Below are 25,858 nucleotides of genomic sequence, written 5' to 3'. Positions count from 1 at the left end.
CTTTGTACAAAGCACTAGCTACAGCAGTCTCAGTACCAACCTTCAACATCATACCATGGTTGAAAGAGGGTGAAATATTACTACATTTAATGGCCTCATTTTTACTCCTCTAAGTATTCTAGGTGACACTGTGAAATTGGTTTGTGTTTGTCTTGTTCTTGTTGGCAGCTTCAAATCTTTATGGAGACCCTCTCATTCCGTGTGTAAAATTTGAACTTTAGAACAGTTGTCACAACAATACCGATTTTGGAATGAATACAGTACGCTAACATTAAGCTTCTGAGGCAGCGGAAAAATTCATTTAAATTTAAGGACAGTGATTAATTACTCAATTCTACCCTCTAAATCAACCAAATGAAATTAGCGGTTTCATAAAAAGAGTGATCAAATATCCAGTGAGAATTGTGCCATGACCTTGCAGCTAGCTAAAAAGAATGACAGCTTCTTTTCAACTTGTTAACGGATATAAAAATAGAGTGTGTGTATGTGAATATTTCAGCCGTTTTATATCTGCTTGACATTGAGTGGACAAGAGACAATCCAAAAATAAATCTAAAATTGCTTCAGAAATAGACTACAGTTGTATGGTGTGTTATCAGTCCACCAGAAAATAACAAATAATTTAAGCAAATAAGAAAAAACCCACAATAAAAATAGCACTCCTGTTGATGAAGAGTTGATGTAAACTTCTGATCAGAACTATTTGCAGCAGGTATGGCCATTCAGACATGAGATACTCCCACCTCTTCTTTTTTTTACATTCACTTAAGTCTTATAATGTAAAAGTTATCTCAGGTCCCCCTTACTTCTTTGTTAAACATTTCCTACACTTCAGACCTTGTCGTTCTGTTTGTTCAATTAGGAGGACATAGTTCTTGTTATTTCTCCGAAGCCAGTTTTGTCTTTTCTGAGTCTTGCTGCGCCTCTCTCCATCTCTTTACGTCTTCTCTCTTGGACTGGACTGGAAGGTCCGGCCCATGCTGCTGCACCTACAAACGACCAAAAAGTAAATAAAAATAGGTCACTATAGCGTACCACTCTCATAAGTCGCACAGCTGTGGTACAATAGTCTAAATTAGCCTTATTTTTTTCCATTTCACTATGTTCAAAACATTTAGTCTATGTGTATTTTTGTTTCCTCCTCAAGTTTTGGCTTTGAATCAATCAATTCTGGCAAGTCACTGGTGATTTAGTTCAGATGGAACAACAGTATCTTGTTCTTCTCATCCGTTTAATAAAATAATTTCCTTTGCATTTTAGGTGAAAAAACATTTACTTGGAAAATAGCCACTTGTATTTTTTAAGAAAGACCCAATGTGAAATACAGTGTGTTGTAATTTCAGCAGAAATGCTCTGCTACACTTCCTTCATTAACACCAAACCCTCCAACTGAAACAGGAAGTGGTTAAGACAGTGTTTTACAGAAGATGGTGCAAACTTAATTTAGACCTTGCAGATTTGATTTTAAGACAAAATTAGATATGGACTGTTTAAATCATTAATTATATTTAATGGATGTTTGCATTAATCCATTTGTTGTTCAAAATAACAACCGACCAAAAGACATATAGTAAAAATGTGTTTCAAAAAAGACACGTTAGGCAAATAATTTTAAGTCATTTGAACAGAGCAGCCTATCGTTTTCTGCTTCTTCTTGAATTGTTTCCCCTTTCTACTAAACTTTTTGCCTTTGCCTTGAATAAATGTCACCTATTTGACACATGTTAGTTCTCACAATAAACAATCTCACTAACTGAACTCATCATTGACACTGACTTTCATTTAATGATCCAGGTACATACAATCAGCAGCACTCATGACTGTGTGCTTTCTTGTATCTACCACTGTCAATTACTTACTGTGTAGAGTATATGTTTTCTATCAAAACAGTGATGGATCTGATTTTAAATGTTGGAATGTTATTACTTTTGAACTGTGTTTGAACATTCAATTCCATTTTTTTGGTTTAAAATAGTACGTTGTACATAATCTTGCACTGTGGATTCATGTTTGATGGATCAAGGTAATAACTTACAGTCTGCAGCCTTTTGAGAGGAAGAAGAAGAAGAATCTGTTTCGCCAAAGAATCCAGAACTATTTGATAAGGAATTTAAATGAAAAATTAATCCAGATGAAAATATTTGCAAATAACTAGAAACAATTGAAATGAAACTCAATATCAAGAATAAAACTCTGCTGTTTTTCTAACAAATTTTCAAGATAATTTAAGTCACTTGTGTAAAAACGGTGTACTTATTCTTATTCATGAATAATGTTTGAGATTATTCTTTGCATTTTATTTTATTTTTTGCATTTCTAAAAGTGAAAACAGTTTTATCCATATCATGACAGCATTGAAGGTACATTGTTTTGCTGAATGTGAACTTATTAGCAGTATGAACAATGAGAACTCAGTCTAGAGACAGAGTGCAAGAAGATGTGCAACAAACAGAAAACAGACAGATGCAAAACCTGAAGACAAATACAAGCATGAAAATGTTAACAAGCATAAAAAATGCCACATTTTTCATTTTTAGCTAAACTGGTTTATTTATCTTAAATCTTTCCTTAAACATCAAAATTCTCTGACGACTGCAAATAGTCTTTAGAATATATACTTGTGCAGCCAAATTAAAACAAGCAAAAAAAATCTAAGCAACTACTGTCAAAATCTGCCTATGACATGCTGAGTCATTTTACAGTTAAATACTATGATTGTATGTTCCCTTCATGATTTTCTTTGCTTTTTACCAACTTACTGTAAATCAAACCACAAGAGTAAATTACAAGAATTACATGTTTAAGTGTTACATCTCTGAAGTGTCAAGCTGTATCTGCTCTATACATAAGCAGTGCCCTACCTGCTCGCCTCTGGTCTCTCAGATGCCGCCTGCAGAGAAAAGAAAAATCAGGTCACAAAGATTATATCAGTTTATCTCATCAATATTCTATGACAGTGAGTAAATGAGCAAACCTACATCATAAGATTGAGAATGTCTGCTAAACGGCTTAGGAGACGGGCAGTCTGGGTTAGCGGTGTTTTTAGGGGGTAAAGGTGGAGCTCTGAGGTGAGAACTGTTGATCTGGGAGTCCAAACTTGAGAACTGTTGAAAAGGTATGTTATTAGTCAGTGGAGAACCTTTCTCCCTCATAAGAAGTGCTGATTCATGTTTTAAATGAAGTCTCCTTGATGTTGATAAGCATCTACTCGTACATAAAACTGGTTAGCAGAACAGAACAAATGATCAGAAACAAGGCAGTAGGAGTTCAGAAACTTTCTAAAATGTGCAGTACTCAGATTTTATGCGAGTCAAAAAAAAAAAAAGGTCAAGTCTAAATTAGTTTAAAAAAAGAAACGGGACAAATTTAATTTAAGTTTCTTTTGGATTATTGAAGTATTTGGGATTTAAACGGAACCACATAAAGACATAGCAATATTATATACAAACATTTTTTTTGACAAAATGCTTCTAGAGTGCACTTCATATATTCTATATTTTTTTTATTAGGATTTGATTATTTGTCACATACTGCCATTTCATAGATGGGATAAATGTGGGACTTTGTGCAAGGTGTTCATCCTGATACATTTCACATAAAACTAAGACAGCATTTCAAAATTAGAACATGATTGTTACAGCAAAACATGGTGGGGGCAGAGTGATACTCCAGGGTTTCTTTTCTGCTTCAGGGCCTGTATGACCTTCTGTATTTGACTAAACTTTGTATTATACTGGATGTGTCCTAAGGCCCAGGACAGTTAAAGAGGCTCAGCTAAGAATTGTACTTTTTAATGCTGGATGGCTTTTTTCTATTAAATAAAATCAGAATTTGAAACTACAATTTGCATTTTCTATGATTATCTTGGTATGATAATGAATGATCTGCAACATTTAAGAGTGACAAAAAACAAACAGAGAAGAAATCTATAAATGTGCAAACACCTTTTCACACTATTGATAATTGTAATAGTAATAACATTAATTTAACTAAAAGCACTATAAACAATTTAATGTTCATATTTCTTGATCTTGAACTAACTTGATAGTGTAGCTAAAATTAGACAAAATGAAAAACAGATTTTATTATTCACACACCTTCCGGAGGGCAGCCATTTCCTTTACCACCACCTCGATGTCCTCATGATCCTCCTCGCCGTCATCATCATAATCTTCATCACCATCATCCCCCCACCTATGGCCGACTTTCATGTATGGCTCGATGAGGATGGATTCGGTCCCTTGGATGTCGCAGCGGCAGTATGGGCAGGTTTGGCCGGCTGACTTCTGCTAAATTATGATCACAAACCCAACACAGGTAAAGATATAGAAAGACAATTCACAAGTAGCAATCCACTGTCACATACAGTCAGTAGAAGCTTAGATCTTTTTGAACAATGTGTAGTGGAAAGAGTTGAACTTAGCTTCAAAGAAAGTGTTTCAAAAGGTGCTAAAAAATACCAACAGTTTCAACAGAAACTTTCGACTGAAGTTTTCCATTTTGTAGCCAAATGGGGAGATGAATGTCTAGTGTTTTGACTGCAAGATCCAGCGATAGCTTTTAAATCATGTCTGGTAAGAGATTGTGTTCTGAACGCCTTGGCAACCGGATCCTGCTGTCAATCAGCAATGAAACTCTGCAATCTAAGAAAAGATAGTAATTCTTCCATTGACCTCTCACAAAGATGAGTCTTCTCCTATTTTCTTTGTATGTTTTTTCTCTTCTTCCAATTATTCTATTCACAATTATTCAATTGTGCTTTCACAAAAGAAATTATTCTTTTGTGAAAGCACACACGTGGATTGACTTTTACTCAAAGTCAATGTGACTGAAGAGGATGTTAAGCGGATCTCACACAGGAAATTCTTAACCAAATGTCAGGACACAGCGCCTTCATTTCTGAAAAAAACCTGACTCGCTAATTGAAATGCTTACAAAGCAAGATAACATAATTTTACAATAGCAGCTATAATTTTGTTATGTAGTTATCTGCTTTAAAACATAAGGTAAGGCTGTGCTACTGCAGGAGCTAATAGAGTTGTTGTTAGACTGGATCAGCCAAAGATACATTCCTTTCTGCTTTGATCAGCTGTTTTACTTTCAGATATCCGTGTTAGTTCAATATGTGGAAAAGGTACTTCATTAAAACTTCCAAATGCCCCAATAGGTTACCAGAGTAAAATAAAAATAAAAAAATGCTAATATGTAATTTTACAGTCCTTGATCATATGAAAATCTTAAATTAATCTCATATTTCACAGTCTTCTGAGTACTTCGGTTTAGATTGTTGTGCAATCAAAGCTTAAACGGAAATTCTCAGTTAAGAGGAAGGGAAGATTTGTCTATCTACAAAAAACCTGTTATTCTGTTATTCAACCCCTGCACTAGAATCAATCTTGTGCACCAGATTGGAGTTTTCTAAGTCGTATACTGTATATGACCAGAAGGGGTAATGATGCAACAGTAAGAATTCATAGTCTGAGATCAGAGTGGCTCATTCACAACAAACATGCAGGATATTATCTCCTAGCTAATAATCACTCAAATGTAAATTCACATATTTTAAAATTCATGTCCAAAAGTGTTTTGGCACTTTTACAATGTTATTTGCTTTGTATTAAACATGTTAGGTTTAAAATAATTTACATATAAGTCCATCTATATTTTGCACCCGAGGAAAAAATGTGCAAAGCAAATTTAGATTTTTTTTAAGAAAAGTCTTATTATTGTTTTAATCCAAGGATTGGGAAGCCCATTAAAATAATTAAAAAATGTTAACAAAGCCCCTTGCTGACAAACACTCAAAAACTCTTTTGATGCCTTTAGTATTCTCCTATAATACCTCATAAAGTTAGAGCAAACAGAGTCCTATGTTCTCTCTTAATGCTGTATTTCATTCAGCTCACCCGAGGTTTTCAAGAAGATTTATTTATTACGACTGATTTAGCTATTGAAGAGGATCAACTTTGTGTCTCGTGAAACAAACAAGGTACTTTTTATACTCTTCCTTCATTTTACCTGAGACCCACCCAATGTGTTTGTTGTTGACAACCCAGTCTTAGTCTCATCTGACGATAGCACACAGTCAGGATACCGCCTAAACAACTAGTCAGCATGATGGTTCCAGTAATTGTGAAGGAAAATGTGTAATTTATCGTAGTTTCTGGATAGCAAATTTTGGGAATATTGTATATTGATTATAAAAGATAACCTTGAACCAAAGGATGCAACGTGTTAGAAAAATGTATATGTCACCTGTCAAAGAAGGCGATTACTCAAACAAGTAGGAGTCTTGTGCTTTCTGAGCCATGTGTTATCTAAGGAGATCAAAGATGTGTTTGTTAAAAAATTCAACTTTTAAAAGAAATTTCTTAACATTTTTCAAAAGAAATTCAGGTCCTTGTTTAACATTTAGATAGAATACACAGTGACAATTTTACAGCTATTCCTTATAAGATCAATTTCATGGCTCATATTAGTAATGTAAATGTTTTACTTGAAACAAAAGAGGGTTTAGGAATTACTACGTTGATCAGAAGAGTGAACGTATTTAATGCATAATTAATAAATGTTCTGAGAAGTTGCATATGTTAGTCATACTTTCTCCTGCAGATTAAAGTTTTAAATTATCTATGATTAGAATTACATTAGACTATTTATGAACAAAGTAGTCACTTCCTGGCAATTCAACATTTAAAAAAAGTGTTTGCATAGAGAACACAAATGATATTTTGACCTTAACCCCAAACCACATTCAAATAACCAGCATTGTAATAGTGTCATGATGATAAAACCAAATACTAAACCATAGATTACAAAAATAAACCTGTTCAGACAATCTGGTCTGCTTCCCTTCACTGAGCATGGAGAAGAGTACTGTAGAAGTCTGAGGGGATGTTTATGATTCAGCTCCAGCTCAGTCTGCAAATCTGAAAACTGATCAGCATGGGGATCTTTTTGTAAATGCATGGGATTCCTACCTGCCACCCCGTGAGACATGGCTGGCACAGAAGATGTCCACAGGGCTGAATCCGAATGTCCTTATCCCTCTCTGCACAGATCTTACACAGCTGGAAAGTGCTTCCAATCTCACAGTACATCTCGTACTGCTCCTTTCGATGGTTAATTGGTTAAAGCAGAGCAGATTATCAATAAGGTTTTATCATAAAAAAATTAAGATTCTCTTTTAAATACATGCAAACGTGTATTAACTTACTTCTGTAACTTTGACTTTGTCTCTGGTGGTCGTTTCACACAAGCTTGTCAGGTCAGGGTTCATGTCACGGCCGTCTGGGTACAAGTAGCTGCAGTTACAAGAACAGACAGTTCTTAAAAGTTGCTTAGACTGAGGGGGGGGGAAAAGAGACCTATGTGTGTATGCATGTGTGTGTGTGTTTGTGCTGACCAGCCCTCCTTGAAGCCCTGGATGAGTGCCTGGTATAGAGGCTTGTTCTGTGGAATAGTCTGGATGATGTCGCCGTCAAGGGTCACATGACCAATGGCCCACTGACCCATTCTGGTGCAGCTCAGACGAAAGATGAAGCTGGAAATGTTTAATGATATAAAGGAAAATATATTGTGCATCATTTTTGTCACTGTACTTATGGGTAGTAAAATATATTGATGCTTATTCCTAATCGGAGCCACAAACTTTTTATGTAAATTTTTTTATACAAAGAAATATGAACAATGAGTGCTCTTCACTATTGCATCCCTGAATAAAAAAAAAACAACCATTGCCTTCATAAGTCATTTAGTTTGTAATAAAAGTACACATGTAGGTAACTTAACCTGAAATAAAAATGCTATTGTTTTGTGAAGGCCTTGAATGTTTGTAACAGAATATTATTAGACAAACATTATGAAGGTCTACAAACTCATCAGTAAGGCCACATAAATATGTATTAAGACCTCAGGAGGTATAAATTCCCAAACCTCAACCTGAATGAAATGCTACACCAGTATACAGAACACCGTAGAGAAGGAATGTTGAAAAAACTGGGAGCTTGCAGTGATGGGAGAAGTTCAAATAGAATAATTTTAAAAATGAAATGTTGCTATAACTATTTTATTATGTTTTGGACATTTTTAACAGCTGCTTCTAAACTGACACGTCATTTATTGCTTTTGTTATTTCAACCTAATTTTCAACCTTTTAATTACTAATTCTGATATTTTAAAATACACTGAATCTGATTGCACATTAAATATTGAATAGCAACTGGCATTGCTCTTTTACTTAAGAGCATAAGCATAAGATTGCGCCTGTGCTTACCTCCCAGGTCTGTGCAGGTAGTGTTCGAGCCGAGCTACAACTTGGTCATAAGTAAGAAAGGCCATGTAACCTGGGTGTGTAACAGCAAGCTGGTTCCAGTTTCTTATGATTGATTTCCAAGGCTAAAAGAGGAAGAACAGTAAATTGATTAGTCATTTTCAAAGACATCACAAAAACATTTTCTTACAATTTACTTTTTGTGCTTACTCAAATGTGCTTGCATCTGTTGTACTAATTTCAATAAGCCAGCTGAGTGACTGTATCGTTGTCTCGACAATAATTTATGTGGACCCTTTTTATTTATTGTTTACGACTAGAAATTTCGCGCATGCGTACAATGCTGAAGGGCAAAAGAAAAAATTTTAACATGCCATCCATAAATTGTACTGCCGCGGTAGAACGTTGACGTTAAAAAAATGAAACCGGGAGATGAAGTGATTAATTCAATACAGTGCGCCACAGCAAAGGGAAAATTTACACAGAAATACCTGTCAGAGTTAGTGTTTGGGTCGCCTTTTCACATTTTTTTTTAACTGAACTGAAACACACCGAATTCTGCATCACATCTACATGTTACGGTTGTCAAAGTCAAGCACGAATAACAATTTCTTTCTGTAAACTTTTTCCTGACCTGTTATCTAGTTATTGTAGTTTTGACAATGGGTAGCAAAGCACAACGTCCCTTTTTCTAATATTTCAGGAGATTTTTTATTTTTTATTTATTTCTTTTTTATTGCAAACTGACAACATATATGAACAACATAGAACGTTAATAATTACACAGATACAACATCAGAGGGCTTTACAGAACATAGAACAATTATTTTACAATGTTAAAATTAAATCGGTGCTCGAGGGTTGTAGTTCTTTAAGGGCAGTTATGATTTGAATTGCTTTAACATTTGAGCTGATTTTTAAAGATTCTATATAGATATTAATAGAATTTAATAAAATCTGGAAATTAGGTTTTTGCTGTAAATGTTTGGAGGTACCATAAATAATAAATAAGTTAACAAGATATAAAAATTCTTTTTTGACAAGTTCACATTTCTCTATCCCAAACAAAATATCCTTATCTGTTAAAATAATATTGAGATATATTTCAGGAGATTGCCCTCCAGCAGGTAGATGGGGGTGACATCACCAAGGGGTTGTACATATTTATTTAGATTCTTTTTGTTTTATTGATGTACCTAGGTTCTTACTTTTTCTGGAAATTGTTTACTTACCTGGAACAGCCGTGTGAAAATATCAAACTCAAACACTGAGATGTTATCATTACAGGTAAGATCAATAGTTGATTTCAGAGCCATGGCCTCCATCCCTTCCTCAAATGGATGTGCACTTTTCAACTGTTCTTTGAATTTTCTCCATGGCACTATACACCTATCAGAGCACAACAATATTCAGATATAGTTACATAAAACAAATGCAATATTAAGCTTGTACTACAGATATAGTAAAAAGTACTAAACTTACATGGTTCCAAAATATTTCCTCCAGAATTGATCTGCTTCCACCTTAGACACTTTGTAGGTGTCACCCTGAAAATATCCCCCTGGAAACATAGCCTTGAGCTCCCACAGCATGTGACTGAACAGCAAGGACAGTTTGGTCAAATTCCTCCTGACAATTAAAAACACAGTAAACTTTCAGAGGCAGGTACAGAACAAAATAGCTCTGAGTAAAACTAAGATATATCTTTGCGTTAGTAGAAAAATATATAGTTCCAGGTCATTTTTACCCCCACAATTTTTTAGGAGATCATTAGTGAACTAACAAGGAAGAAGCCCATTGTAAGTCTGGAGGGGTTGTTGACAAAAATCTATAAAACCTCCCATTTACAGTTTAAAATAAGCCCAATAAGAGGCTCAAGTCTATTAAGATGTTCTGGTCATATGAGACTAAAATTGAATTTTAACCCATTTGTAAAAATGTATTTGTGGTGGAAACTAACGCTACACCTCAGCCTGAACAACCCATGAAACATGGTGCCAGCATCAAGGTATGTTTCTTTTCCACAAGGATGAAGAAGCTGGTCATAGTAGTTGCTTTGAAATCAAAATGACATGTTTTGAATGGCCCACTTAAAATCCAGACCTAAATTCAACTAAAAATGTCTCAGGTGGACATACAAATTTGAAAAGCAAATTATACAAAAATTCTCATTTAGATGTACAAAACTAGTAGAGATGTACCACAGAAGATTTGCAGCTGTATTTGTAGGTCAGAGTGGTTTTATTAATTTTGACTCCACTGAGCTAATTGCAAACACATGCACACAGACTTTAATTTATAAAAACAAAATAACAAGAAGATGCATAAAACTGCATTATTTTTTTCCACTTCCTGTTTTACACAGTTTTGTGCTGGTATATCACAAGAAATCCAAAGAATATTTGAAGAAATTTGTCATGGTAATGTGAGAAAATACAAAAGGAAAAAAAATGTTCAGGTGGTTTAAAATCAGATTTATGTCTATATTTGTTACATTGCAATTGTTTCAAGTTTTCCCAGTTGCTCATATTCAGTGCATATAAAATACGGCCTTGCTGTGACTTAACAGCTTGTTGTGCAGTAAGTCAGTGTCAGGCAGCAGTGTTATCGAAGCATTGCTGGTATTTTACATAGACACATGCACACAAATGCACACGCACACACGCAGGTAAATACATAACAAGTAGTCCAGCTTGCAAACAGGATGCTGGCTTCTGCAAGCTTGTCTGTAAATACCACAAAATGTTCCACTGGCCAGTATGTCACTTCAGACCACTTTTAAGAGGTCTCACTTTACTTTTTTTAAATGAGTTCTTTTGCTTTTGCTAATGTGTTTTTCCACTTTTTCTCATGCATGTAACTTTTGTGCACTGCATGATGTCACACCTTAAAAAGTACATTGAAAATCACTAAGACTTATTTTAACACCTACAGCAGATACTCTTTAGCAACACCTCTGTGTGACGTAAAAGAGTTTTTAGGAAACCTAATAAAATAATAGAATACAAAGTTTGGCTATTTTTCCATTTGTAACGGTACATATGTTACAAAAATGGACCGATTAAAATTAATCTCAAAGTTTTCTCTGATCTGTCCAAGATTCTGAAATTTTTAACATATTTGACAAGTGGTTGTGAACTTTTATCTGAATGAGAAAAGGACAACCTCTGCTGAGTGTTAGAGAAAGAGGAGTAGTAGAGGTGGAGGTGGGAGGAAATGCATAAGCCACATCTCTCGCTATGGCTGAGCCCATGTGTTTAAATATACATTTCAAAGGACATCGACCCTGTGGTAAAATTTACAGTAACAACAAACATGATCTTTCTGTGGACTACAACGATGGCCGATGCGGGTCCAAGTCCCAGCCCGATGACCTTTGCCGCATTCCATTCTCCACTCTCATAACCCACTTTTCCGTCTGACCATTCTCAATTAAAGGCCAGTGTAGCCAATAAAGCCTAAAAAATATATGCACACTCCACCCGAAGAGGTTTGCGCCATTATTTTGTGTCTGAACATAATTGCACATATGAAGCACAATATAATTATTTTCTTTTCCTTTGTATCCCTCTACTTTAAGTTACATATTTAAGTGAAATAAGCACAGAAGGGGTTTACGTACAGTTATCATTCAAATATTAATATACATCCTTTTGGAAATTACTTTGTTTTTGTTGTTTGCCTCTGTTAAAGATATCCTTTTAATTTCCAACACAATATTTAGCAAGAAAGATAGTCTTGTTTTGTTGGTTTTTTTTTGTCGTTTGGCATTTCAGTCTGCAGACTCAGTTGATCTTTCATAGTTTTCGTCAACTTAAAAATTGCCGACCTGTTTCCTAAAATTTAAATACGTTTAAGTCTTAAATTGGCATGGCTATGAGGCTGTGAAGAAATGCAAATCCATTTAGAGAAGTGCTTCTTACGTACAAACTACTTTTTGCATTTCATTTACATGTTCTAGAATAACGTAAACGTCCTTTGAAATTAATCTTTTTAGTATGTCACATGTAGTTGTTTCTATTTAAAACCTTTTTTTTGTATAAATATGTAATGGATTATGAGGAAGAAGGAAAATATATATCTCTAAATATTTTTTTACCAAAAAAAATAAAGGCTGTAATGTGTTTCTCTGTGGTATTTCTCCTTAATTTTTTGTCTTTGGTGGATGAATAAACAAAGATATTTAACATATGTTGGTCCGACGTCCTCTAGCGAAACCATACAAGCAGTATGGGACCCATAAAAACGTACTTTGTAAGAGACACTGTTTTTATTTCCATCTCTTTTGAAATTTCTGTCAAAGGAGACGGAGGCTCCAGTGTCTTGCAAACAATTATACAAAAAGCGCTGCACCTTCCGCAGTGTGTTTCTGCCTCCTTCACTGTCAGCCAGATCTCAGTTCTGCTTCAGGCCTCGTTTGACATCCGACTGCGTTATTCTAAAACTAAACATTAAATTTTGCATAAACAAACAGAAAATTTGCTCACAAGACCGCAACAAAGAGCATGTTGGAGCGAGACATTTTTAAAACAGAGAAGATGATATTCATGCACTTTGACATGTGAGCCACAACCCATGTCTGATATAACAGTATGGGAACTTGCTACTTGACTGCCCATGCAGATCTGCTTTGGTACGAGGCCCATCTGCTGTGGAAAGAGATTCAAAAAGATGGCTTATCTAATTTTCAGATTTTGCTGAAAGATATTCTCTAGTTGTATACGTCTGTGCTGTTATACAGATCCATCTCAATAAATTAGAATATCAGTAGAAACATCAATTTATTTAAAAAAATCTATTTAAAAAGTAAAACAAATTGAGTTACATAGATTCTTTACAATGAGCTTGACATGTTTCAAGCATTTTTATTTTGGTGACTATGACCTTCAGCAAATAAAGTTCATAGTCTTGACTTGATTTCTGTTTCTCAGAATGTTTGAATTGCATTTAAGACAAAAAAAAAAAACATTTTTCATACAGAGATGGTTATGATGTGGTCTACAAAATCCTGAGGAAGATCTTCAAATTTAACAGTTTTCCATCATGCTCCTTAAGGAGGGCTGGCCACGAAAGATCATTGGTAAAGAAGCTGACTGTTTGTAGAGTGCTATATCCAAGTATATTAAGTGAAAGTCAAGTAGAAGGAGAAAACATGATAGAAAGTGAAAATGCAAACAGTAGTATTCAAAGCCCTGGGTGTGACCAGAGCCCATTAGCCAATTTGGGTAAAATTCACAACGCATGGCCTAAAGCCCCAGTACATTAGGAGCTTCATACAGAAGGATCAAGGACATGGTTTCCATCTTACACATTTTTTATGTTCCTGACACCTGAACCCAAAGTGTCAGAAAAAGTGTCTTACATGGGCTTAGGAGAAAAGAGACTGAAGTACTGCTTAACAGTTGAAAGCTCTCTTGTCATATAAAAGTAAAAATAACATTTGATCTCCAGAATAACGTTTCCACAATCAGTGAGGATTTAGGAATGATTTAGTCACTCTGATGCAGTAATCCATGTGACTAAAATAAAAATACTCTACTGTGTATGTAAATACTTTTCCGTATGCCGGCAATTCGGTATTAAAAATACTGTCTTTAAAATTTACTTCATGTTATTTTTATATTTTCAAAACAACGTAATTCTAGATTTATAAAGAAACATAATTATAAATAATTATGGGTTATTTATAATTGTGAAAATATTAAATAATGAAAAGAAATAAATATTTCAGTTATATTAATACGTCTTCATTTTTTCAGAATTTCACTTTTGCTTAAATTAATCAATCTAAACAAAGTAACTTGTGATAATAGTCCAATTTTCTGCAATATATCTGCATATTTATTCACTAAATGTATTGCATAAATGGTAGAGTTATGATCTGGTTTTGCATAACTCCAGAACCAGATCATCAGAGTAACCGGATTCTGTTTTTGTTCTGTACTGTTGTCGCGCTCCCCAAGCTTGATTGGTATTAAGTTTGATACTTCATCTGTATCATTCATTATTAATATGAGCAAAATGTACTGTTTGATTTTCAGATAAGTTTATTTTCCAAACGGACATCTACAAATACTAGAGAATAATTAGGTTCCGAATTGTTGCCTCAGTGATAAGAGGGAGACTGTAGCGAGAAAAAACACAATTTAAAAACCCACTTCCACTAACTAGCATTTGTAATCAATAGAAGTGCTTTACTGATGTGCATCTCAAAAGAAAACAACTGGACAAGTCAGATTTGGGTCTTGTCAGAAAATATTTGAATGAAACATAACACAGAGGTAAATATATCCTTCTTCCTGCAGAGCTTGTTCAGGCTGCTTGGGGATAAACAGACAATTTGTTTGTTCGCAACCTATTTCTTGCACTTTCTTTCTCAAGCAGTTCAAATTCAAAGGAAATTCTTGTTGCTGTTGCTTTTTCAGGTTTCCTCTTAGCATTACAAAGATGCAGGTTGTGGCCCTTTTCTACAATTATCATTAGTATTCCTACCAGGAAAAGGCAGCCCAGCCTCCAAGAAAGCTCCACTTAGCTGTTTGAATGTAACCTCTTAAAGAGAACCGCTTACACTCGTCGTCACTTTGTGACGATAGTAAGTTCTATATTAAGACTCCGAGAAACAGTGAGTTCAGTTTATCATGGGTTTTATTAGTGTTATTAAACTTCCTTTGGGCCAATTAAACATGTTATCTTGGAAGTTAAGTATAAATTTAAAGGACATTTTATGAATAGGCATAAACTTGCACTGTGTAATAAAAGCATCCGCCCAATATAGCAGAGTTTTAAATCATAAATAGAAGGACAGAAAAGGAAATTAGTTTTGAATAGTCTGGTTGGGATGGAAATAAAATATTAAGTATGTAAATGAGATGGGTTTTTATAAAATTTCTTTTTAGTTATGTGTGATATTACTGGTTTGTTTCTGAATGGAATGTGGATGAACAAAACACGTAATAAACAAATCGCAAAGGTTGACTTAGAACTGGAAGTAGCTGTCAGTAAAATCATAGAGAAAAATTCTCACCTGGCCAATTTATGGAAAGAGCCGCCTCATTATGTAAAGTTACCTTTACAGTCATATTTATACAGTTTTTTCCTATACTTTTTCTAAATACTGGCAATTCTGAGTGAAATTTATTTGGGGCAAGAATTTTTAATTAATTTAAATATTTGTTAAGGGTAAGCAAATATGAGAGTTTCAAAAATATGGAAGTATTATTACCTGTAGCTGGATGTCTCATCAAATATCTTCTCTCGGCCCTCTTTGAAAAGCAGCATGGCCCGGTCTGTCTTATCCAGCAGGTTTCTGATATGGATTCTCATATATCTCGCCTCATCCCCTCGTGGAGCCAAGCCTCCTCCTGCCCTGACATCTCGATAGGGCAGCCAGACCTGCGTGAGCAAAGTCGAAGTCTCTCGAACCAGATCTGGCAGAAATGGTGGACTGTTCCTTAGGCCAAGGCGGGGGTTCGTACACAGCTCCGAAAGCCTTTCCAGTCTCTTGAGGGTCTTCTCCATTAGTCGTAGGTCTTCACCAGTCAAGGGTTTGCAGCTCATTCTGGTGCTTCTTGAGACTCCTAGACCAGCTTCTGCCATAAAGATCCTGGTTGTGTTTGAAAGTGAAGTGAAGTGAAGCAAAAAGTACCTCAAACGTCCGTGTTTCAGTATGTGTCTGCATAAGAGGGTGATTAACCATAAATATTAAAATGTGTCATGAGATGTCAAAGTTCAGTTTTGAATGCATGTGAACTGATAAGCAGAAAATGGGTGGAGCTAGGGCTTACAAAGTTCAGGTTTCTGATCGATCACACTGACACTCGCAGTCAGTACAATAATCTTTGAGAGTCCCCAAGTTGATCTGAGTGCACTGCATCCTATCCTCTTCAAACAGCATCCGGTGTTGTTCCACCTTACACACACAACACACATCACACATCATACTGTTTTATACTGGACTGCACATACTACTGCATCCTAAAAAATATATGGAGAACTTACAGCCAGAGTAAACACTGCTGTCCCCTTCTAATTTCTATGTTAGAACTTGAAAAGAAAATTTAATGTAAGGTCTATTACACAACCTTCTGTTAAAGTAGACAAAACAAGAAAAGGCAGCATTTATGGATGCTTCTTAGCCTATTTACTCTCTTCTACTATACACACAGAGTCACTCTTTAACACCATACTTTTCTTACCAGGATTTATCTCAGCAGCATAAAAATCCTACAATCTCAGAGTCAATGGAGCAGGTATATTTACATGCAGCACCGTGGAAAAAGAGCTGCTTCTTCTCTCTCTCTCTCTTCAGGTCACCCTTTTTGTTCCTACTTGTCTTGCCTTTGATTGGTTTCCTGGTTTCAGTAAGACAAACAGGTCTGTTTTCTTTGCTCTGTTGCTCAGGCAAAAAAGTATGGGTGGAGAGAAAGAGAAAGAGAGAGAGAGAGAAAGAAAGAAAGAGAGAGCACAAGAGAGATGGGAGGGATTAAGGTAGACAGGAAGGTGTGCACTCATAACTAAAGATTTACTAGAATGAAAGCAAAAGGCAGCCACTCACTGGGAGAGCAAAAATAGGACATTGTTTTCTGATAATAGGGGCGAACTAGTATAGAAAACAATGACTATGCCAAAATACCATCATATATTCTCAGTTGTTAGCAGGAAACTCATTTTAAGTTCTTCAGTTGGCCTTTATGCAATGATTTAAAATCTATTTTGAGATTTTCAGACAATGACCTGCGAGGAGGTCAAACACAGATGTTGTCACGAGAAAAAAAACTACCAGTTTTCCACTGAATGGCATGTTTATTGGTGCAGACATTCACACCATACAAATGACATAAGTCAAATGTCTACTTTCCTCTAGCACCATCATGAGGCTGCTGTTTGCTACTCCACTTAAAATAGACTACAATTAAGATTTGACACAAATGAAAGCTATTATAAAGCAATCTTAATAGAACTGACAAATTCCTTAACTCCGCACCCCCAGGAAATCACAAAAATAAATATTATTCAATCAATCAATCAATCAATCAAACTTTATTTATATAGCACATTTCAGCAGCAAGGATAATTGACCGGATATAAAGGAAATATTTGTGATACTTCTTGTTGGTCTTATTTTGTGCAACTCAAAGAAGATTTAAAAGTAAACCAGTTGTAATTTTGCTTATCCACAGAGTATCAGAAAAGGCAGATAAACACTGCTCTAAGCTTGCCTGGTCAGCTGACTGGACAGGGGTCATCAATGAGATATCTATTCACCTAACTAAATATATAGAGCATTTAATTAAGAGAAAGCATCAATATAAAATAGGAGGAACCTGATATATTCATATAAATGTTCTATTTTTGTTATATTTTCCATTAGTTTTAAAAAGAGTGCTGTACTTGACCTTGGAAAAGTATCCATGTCCCTCAAATCTTTGTCACATTATAGCAACATTTTAATTTGGATTTATTGTGTTACATAATCACTAAGTAGTGCTTAATTCTTACATAGAATGAAAATAATAAATGGTTTGATTTTTACATATAAGAAACTAAAGTGTGACATATATTTTTTTGTTTTATTTAGCCACCTTTAATTCTGATACCCTTAAAAAATGTAGGGCAACCTTTGGAAAATGATGTCCATACAGTCCATCTGTACATAATTAAATCTAAGTCTAAATAAAATCTTTCTGTGATGTTCTCAGTGGTTTATCCAAGTACATTATTATGCAAATACTGTAATAAAGACCAAAGAACCCCACATTCTGTTCAGAGATAAATTAATGGAGATGTTTAAAGTAGGTATATGTTGAAAGACATACAGTTGAAAACAGAAGTTTGCAAAAAAAAAAAACATGGATCTTTTTTCTCACTGTACAATGTTAAATCAGTCCAAACTTCTCTTGTAGTTCAGTTAGAATAAAAAAATACAGATTCTACTTGCTAAATGCCACAATAATGAGCGACATAATATGTTAGAGATTTACCTATCAATGTCTTCAAAGTTCCGAATTGGAAACACATGTTTCCAGCTACTGAGGAAACATTTGTTTCCTCAGTAGCTGGTAGCATTGTCGTTAAACTATGTGATTTGCGTCAAACACTATTGGTAAACAGCCCTACAACATGATACTGCCACCCCCATACTTCACAGTTACAATGGTGTTTCCAGGCGTACAAGCGCCCCCTTTTCTCCTCCACACGTAACAATCATCATTACAGCCTAACAGTTCCTCTTTAGTTTCCCCAGAACACAGAACATGTCTCCATAAATTAAGATCTTTGTCCTTGTGTGCGTTTGTAAACAGCACACTGGCTTTTTTCCCTCTTTCTTTTGCAGTAATGGCTTCCTCCTTGCTTAGTGACTGTTCAGCACATATTAGTATCACTGTAGATAATGACTCTGTCTTACCAGCTTCAACCAGCATCTTCATAAGGTCTTTGGTTTCCAATTAGCTAAAACGTGTCAGTTAACCTATCAGAAGTTTCCAAATGTTTCCCTCATCACTTACAGACATAGTAATCTTTCTATGTGTGATCTTCTGATTTTGAAGCCATCAATAAATAAATCGGACATATAATTTCTCTAAAATGCGAAAAATTTTGACTGATTTATCTGTCAATCATGGAAAAAGATATATTTGTCTTTTTATTGTATTGTGTATGCAAACCTTTGGTATCAACTCTATAAGACTATTAAATTGGGCAAAAAGTGGTTTAACTAGGGAAAGAGGCAGAAGGAAATTCATGATAACTCTGGCAGAGCTGCAGAGATTGACAGTTAATGAAGTCAGTCTCTATGTGTCACAGAAAACTGATGCAACAAATCATCCGGATGACACACATTCCCCATGAGAAAAGGTGGCATCAAGCTGTGGTTTGAAGTAAATGGCCTGGTAAAAATAGCCTGTCCTCTCCAAGTCCGGAGAACAACATTCAGCTTCCTACTACAGTGATTCAACAACTGCACAAATTATGGAAAAACTGACAGAGCCCAAAGCATAAAAGTACTGGGAGATGTCCTGTGCGATGCTGTGAAAGACTTGAAACTTAGTCAAAGGTTTGTGTTGCAGGATGCCAATGACTATAAACATACAACAAAAGCTATTCTGTGTCCAGACTTAAATCCACTGATAGTTTGTGTGGCAAGACTTTATAATTGATCTTGGCAGATGCCCCCAATTCAGTCTGACTGAGCTTTTGCTATTTCTCAAAGAAGAAAGACAAATTATTTCAGTCAGTATGTCTAAAGCTGTTAAAGACATACATCAAAATACTTCAAGCTATAATTGCAAGAAAAAGGTTTACACAAAATGTTGTCTCAGGAAGGCTGTGTACAAAGTAATGCCTCTCTTTTCAGAAGTTTATTTGTGAAAATTGCTGAAAATCCTCCATCATTTTTCTCCTACATCATTATTATGTATTACTTTAGAAAAATACTATGCAGCAGACTTACAGAGGACTTTGTAAATACTAACCAGCATAATTCCATACATGTATGTTACTGTACCAGGAATTAAGTAGTAAATTATGTTTTTTATTATTAAAATCCTAATGAATAAAATATTTAATTTACAAAAAACATGTCACTGCTATAGAACTTCCATGGCCTTGTGCTGTACAACTTAATCGTTGCTTCCAGAAAGGGGGGACACTAATTTAAAAGGATTGTTCTTTCAAGTTAGTTATTTAAAAAGAACTAATTAACTCTGCACTTTTTCTTGGGAAAAAGGGAAACAGAAACACCTTTCATTTTTTGGAACAAAGCAAAGATGAAACTGCTCGCAGTTAAAACACCTGCTGCTGAGAATGGCAGTCAAAAATCACTCAGCACCCTACTGTACAAGATGAAAAGTCCAAAATTAGTTTAAAACAATCTGTGTATCTAATAACTAGTATTTAATCACACTGTAATTTGAGAGCTGTGTTGCACTTTTGCCATCCTCTCACAAGAGGGCCACATTTCTCCCATGTACTGTGATGTGTTACCCTGTGATTTTCGGTGAAAGCCCTCTGCTGAAGGGTGAACCTATACATTAAGGAGTATTATTATATTTTCTGTTGAAAGTCAGTATGAATGGAAAGATCAATGGAGCTCTATGCTTTGCATTGTGCTGCAGGCTTTAAGAGGTGTGTTTACAGGAGTAAGCAGGGAGTAAATGTGCAAGCAAGTATATACTTTTGTTAAATAATTACACATTATTCCGCACTTATCCATAATGGTTGAGTGCACTGACAGCTGCAGGGCTTGTTGATAGTGTCAGGGTGTTTTAGGGACTTTAGACACACAGCTTGACTTTCCGTTGCCCACTCCACACTTCAGTGGAAAGAGGAAAGTCCCAAATTGACCCAGGTAATGAGAACCTTGCTAAGGGTGGGGTAAGACAGGATTATAGGAAAAAAAGACTATGTCTGCTTGTGTGTGAAGTCGCAGTAGGACTAGCAGCAATGCTTCGTGAGTCATGATGGAGCATCTACTGTTTGCTACTCTCCTTGTTCATCTGTTTGTGGTTTCTTGAGCTCAGCTTAACGTGCAGGTTAGTATTGTTCCCAAACCCAAGCAACAGAAAATGTATAAATCTAAGGTCAGATGCAGATTTCAGATGTGCATAATAATTAACTGCATGCTAGAAGAAAAAGAGGTTTGTCAAAAAATATTAGATAATGCATTTAGATAAATAAAAAGCAAAGAAGAAGAGAAGTAAATCTGGAAGATCAACATGCTGCTACCAAAGACGCTCTACGTTTTCTGCAGATGAAAGCAACTGTAATGCATCACAGCCAGGAAATTATTGTCTGTTTTTCACAGAAAATAGATCAAATCAGTTTAGAAGTGGAAGTGGGCAACTGTAATGAACACGAGGCACTCAAAATGTGTGATGGATAACATACAATTCAAAAGGTCCAAAATTATGTTAATGGAAACATGAGAGGACATAAAAATTTCCAACAGGAAGTTTATCTTTTAGTTTATCTTGGTACTGGAAACAACTTCAAATCGGTCAGGTAAGTAGGACTGCGTCCAGTATGTGGAAGCTTGCAGTCTGTTAAATTTGAACATTAGCTGAAAATATTTCATTCTTGGCATTAAGACCACCAATCTCCTTCATTACATAAATGGCATAAGGTGTATTTGAATCTGTTGCTTTGTGTCCCATGTTTCTGTATTGGTCTCCCTTTTTTCTCAACTGCCTGCCTCCAAAAAAAGAAAAAGAAAAGAAAAGAAAGGAAAAGACAAGTATGCCTGCTTTAAATTCTCAAGAAATGTTTTGAACTCGTCTGCAAAACAGTCAGATAATCACACTAGGTCGGAAATGCAAAAAAATTACCACGAATTCAGCGCAGCGTTAAACTCCTTTCCTGCCCAGCTCGGTGTAATTAACAGCTTCGAGTTCATCGTTTCGTTTTAAAACGAAAGCAGGCCTACAGCGTCAAACAGGCGTTCAATAAAAGCAGATGCGCAGCTCCTTTGAGGGTAGCTCAGAAAGGTGCGCAGGGATAGACTGATGTGTCTATAAGTTCTCCTGGGTTTTCCTTCGTGTATATTGGCACGAGTCTGAACATTTGAGCGCTTATCTGATCAGAGACAAAAAAGGGAAACGGGGCAATGGTTTGATTAGATCGCCGCCCGGTTTCCCCCTTTAGATGTTGGAGTTTCTCACTTTGGTTTGTTTGATATAATTAGTATTTTTCTCTGGACGTGGCCAAAGTTGCGCTGTTACCTGAACCTGGTTCAGTTGATGCCGAGTCTTATTACAATGAGTGTTGACCACCAGTCGGTTGCCGCAGCGCCGCTGGATCTGAGCACCACAGCTCGAGGGCGCAGGAGCGCGGGGGACTTAGCCTTTTGCGCCGGGGACGCCCGGGCGACCGGCGGTTCACCTGCGCCTCCTGCGAGCACCGGGACGGACAGTTCAGCGGTTCGCCGCTCCCCGGACGCGGAAAGCACTCAGCTCGGCAAACGAACAGCGGACTCATCTCCCATAAAGACTCCATCGAAGCTTCCTTTTAGGAAGCGCACATTTCCCGTCGAACCGGAGGTCCAGAAGCCGGCTGCACCGATTTCAGTGGCAAGCTCATCCTGCTCTTCCCCCGCAGAGGAGCAGAAAGTCCGGAAGAATGCGGCTAGTCGCTTGGAGAGAGCAGCGGATGAAAGCAGGTTCGCCGTTGCACCGGTGACCCACAGGCGGACCGAGCAAGCAGCTCACAGTCCGGAAGGCTATTCCTGCTGCATTTTGCCCATTATTAATTACGGTAAGCACTCGTGACCAACATTCACATAATTATGTTTCCCCCGTTTTCTCTGAAATCTGTCTTTCTTAACCCTAAACTAAACCTAAGCTCTGCAATAAATCTGTCTTGCACATTTTTCTGATTTCATAGACATCAAGACAGTTAAGACAGTAAGACAGTTTTTCCTCTGTAGAAAAATTTAATTGCCAACATGGTGAATAAATAGCCAAAGGTTTTATAACAAGCTTGCACCAAACACACACAGTTCATGCCAGATATACCCACTCATTAATTCAATGTGCTATTTATATATTTAAACAGGAGCAAAGCCCATCACTCCCCCTCTACATCAGTGGTTTGATTTTGCAGCCCATGTAGGGACACAGAAAACATAGAAGAGGGTGCTCTGGTCAGATGAGTTAAAAAAAACAACTCTGCCCATCACCTTCTACTAATAATGATACATGTTGGGAAAGTTATGGTTTGGGTATGCTTTTCTTTAGCAGACAGACAACTAAGTCAGACTTGATGGAAAGACAGATAAAGCTAATTATTTAACAATTTAGGTCTCTATTTGTGGGGACATATTTTTTACTTGAGTTCAGGACAGGTCCTGACCAGAAGAGGTCCTTTTCCAGCTAAGTCTATGACAAAATTAAAGCCTTAAGAGTTGAGAATGAGGTGCAAACTGCCATGGTTTGTTCACAAACAAGGATAAAAATGATAAAGATAAAAATAAAATAAGACCTTCGATCACCGATCTACTTATAAACAATTGCAGTGTGTCTGAATTTCAATAGATTAATAAAATTAGGATTCAATGTAACAGTGTTCATTTAACTTTAAAATGATGAGTTCTGTCTTTATTATGTATCATGTATTCAGAGACAGCATACCAGCATAGGTTTTTGCAAAGTTTAGTTTTTCTTCCCAGCATAGTGGTAGTTGATACAACAGTTCTGCTGAGAAAATCTCCAGTCAGCTCTTCTGCAGCCATTCATCTTTACTGTCAGTTACTCCTCAACTGACAGAAGAGCATCAACTTTCTGGGTCAACTCATAAATGAATACACTCTACATTACCCTACCGCAGATGCACATTTTCTTACTACAAAAAAGACTTGTTCATCTCTTTTTTTTCTTCACCAATTCTAATCCTCTTTGTGTTACTCATTTTATTTTATTTTTGCATTTTATGATTTTTTCTTTTTTCTTTTTGCTATTTCTCCTCAGGTCACTACCCAGTGTGCCTGACTGCCTTTCCAGAGCCACACCCCCCACGAGTCCACCAGACTGACGACCTACTGGCAGGAATTTCTCTGGCCACTCGTCAGGATGAAGACGGAGACACGTATGTTGATGTGCCAGAATTTGTGGTTGCAGTGCAACTTATCAGTGAGCATAGCCTTCTTTTGTCCAAGTCCTCAGGGCTGTTGGTAAACTTAGAATGTCTCCATGATTCATTCCCAACTTGGATTGTCAGGATCACAGATGAAGTCTGATGGGTGGTCGTGTTGTAAAGTGAAAGTTGGTGTAGTGAACAGAGCCTGCGAGATTCATAAGATTCATGAGATTTATGCGTCTCTGAGCAGATACATTGTCTTTAAGTTATGTAGTATACATTGCTGAGATCGATAGATTGAGTCATAAAATGATATGTTTAAACTGTTTTTTAACTTTAAAACAGTTGAAACTTTTTAATTTTAAAATCATTTTCTGTAATTTTGGAAGCAAAATTTATGAGATATGGGATTCAAAACCCTTCAGAATCTAGGACTTTAATTGTGTTGTTTTCTTCTTCACTCTGAACACATTCAGTGATTAACACATCTGTCATGGTGGTAGATAAGTTAAGCAGTTGGTTCTTTTTAATGCTGATACGATTCGTACAGATTTATGTTAGTAATCTTATCTGAGGACCTTGATTCTCATGATTCAGTTTGTTTTGCTCTAAAGGTTGCAGGAGCCATTCACACTGTAGACATTCCACATGCACATGCTTGCATTATTGACTTTTTTGTCAGCTTTTGCTAGCTTTCTACAGTGTAGTGCAAACAATGTAGTTTGTTTTTGCCACCATCACTCACATCAAGAGTCTCTGACCTTTTGGCCTACATTTAAAGCTGGTGGGAGGCTGATGCTACATGTCACCTTGAATGTGATTTTTTAAATTTGTTTTCACTCTGAAACACGGTGGGCATGGCTTGCTGTTCCTAAATACAAGGTAAACCTAAAACAAAACAAAAATATTTAGTTTTTATAGCAACAAACAAAATGTACGTGGGTCTGGAGCATTGACTTATATTCATTTGTTTACCCTATCATAGGGTTGCAGCTCCATTTCTAACCCTAGAAAGTTTCATTGAATACTCAGATCTGTATTTAATGCAGTTTTGCATATATAGCCACTCAAGTTTTTGAATTGCATTATGTACTGGAAGGACAATGAATGAGTAGCAAAGTAAAACTTAGAAACAGTGAAAACATTTAAAAAATTAAACTCCCAATTGAATTTTAGTGACAAACACACAGCATATATGCAACATCCCGACATATACAGGATAGGGTATTCTTTCATCACACACTGCATTTTTTTGTCAACCTAAATAATTTTAACTTTGATCTCTTCTGAGTAGAACCTCTCCACTCTTCCATGTCTTTTCTTTGTCCATTACATGGTTTTGGATAAGCTGCAAACAAGATATCATATATATATATATATTTAACGACCTACAAAGGCATTTAAAAAGATGCCTTTCTTCCAGCCATTCTGAAATGCACAACTAATAGTTGATGTGGTGTCAGTCTCCCTCCTAAGGTGTGTGTCTCCTGCAGGCTCTCCAGGGTTAAAATGGGTCTCTTGGCTGTTTCTTAAACTATCAATTTGAGTGGACTGGTATGTTATTATTAGGTATGCTCTTGTGACAGTAGCTTTTAACTTTGGATGATGGCTGGTTGTAGGTTATGAAGGCTGTAGGTTGCATTTGATATTATTTAGCATCCATCCATTTTCTAACACCCTTGTCCCTAATGGGGTTGGAAAGGGGTGCTGGTGTCTATCTCCAACTAACGTTCCGAGCGAGATGCAAGGTGAATTATGTGCCAGTCTGTCGCAGGGCAACAGGACAAACAACCATACACACACACACACACACACTCACATCTAGGGAGAATTTAGAAAGACCAATTAACCTGACAGTCATGTTTTTGGACTGTGGGAGGAAGCCGGAGTACCTGGAGAGAACTTATGCATGCACAGGGAGAACATGCAAACTCCATGACCCTGGGCCGGGAATCAAACCCAGGACCTTATTGCTGCAAGGCAACAGTGCTACCAACTGCCCTACTGTGCAGCGCTCAT

The 25,858-nt window shown here is 36.3% G+C and overlaps 2 protein-coding genes across 9 annotated transcripts in view; one reads left to right on the top strand and one right to left on the bottom strand.

The window, feature by feature from the left end:
• Window positions 1–852: 852 nt before the first annotated feature.
• cblc (Cbl proto-oncogene C, E3 ubiquitin protein ligase) lies at window positions 853–22,123 on the bottom strand. Of its 8 annotated transcripts, none has more exons than XM_044116398.1 (15): window positions 21,595–21,661; window positions 16,468–16,661; window positions 16,057–16,181; window positions 15,495–15,944; window positions 9,755–9,901; window positions 9,505–9,661; window positions 8,276–8,397; window positions 7,406–7,543; window positions 7,217–7,304; window positions 6,981–7,112; window positions 4,098–4,289; window positions 2,979–3,104; window positions 2,862–2,890; window positions 2,036–2,094; window positions 853–989 (listed from the first exon to the last, which is right to left on the bottom strand). In XM_044116398.1, exons 4-15 carry the CDS (start codon window positions 15,866–15,868, stop codon window positions 859–861), a joined length of 1,695 nt encoding a protein of 564 aa, XP_043972333.1. In that variant the 5' UTR covers window positions 15,869–15,944; window positions 16,057–16,181; window positions 16,468–16,661; window positions 21,595–21,661; the 3' UTR covers window positions 853–858. The 8 variants fall into 8 exon arrangements, with proteins under 8 accessions (XP_043972333.1, XP_043972342.1, XP_043972341.1 ...); XM_044116407.1 differs by having other exon boundaries at window positions 4,098–4,286; XM_044116406.1 differs by having other exon boundaries at window positions 15,495–15,875.
• Window positions 21,720–25,858, top strand: part of bcl3 (BCL3 transcription coactivator) — a 23,135-nt gene continuing 18,996 nt past the window's right edge. Inside the window, exons 1-2 of the mRNA XM_044116410.1 lie at window positions 21,720–22,519; window positions 23,731–23,848. Of these exons, the coding sequence (XP_043972345.1) occupies window positions 22,006–22,519; window positions 23,731–23,848 (632 nt within the window). The 5' untranslated portion in view covers window positions 21,720–22,005. The remainder of the gene's footprint in view (window positions 22,520–23,730; window positions 23,849–25,858) is intronic.

The sequence above is a fragment of the Gambusia affinis genome, linkage group LG05 (assembly GCF_019740435.1).
Source record: "Gambusia affinis linkage group LG05, SWU_Gaff_1.0, whole genome shotgun sequence".
Taxonomy (NCBI): Eukaryota; Metazoa; Chordata; class Actinopteri; order Cyprinodontiformes; family Poeciliidae; genus Gambusia; species Gambusia affinis.
This window is presented reverse-complemented; position numbering and strand designations above follow the sequence as displayed.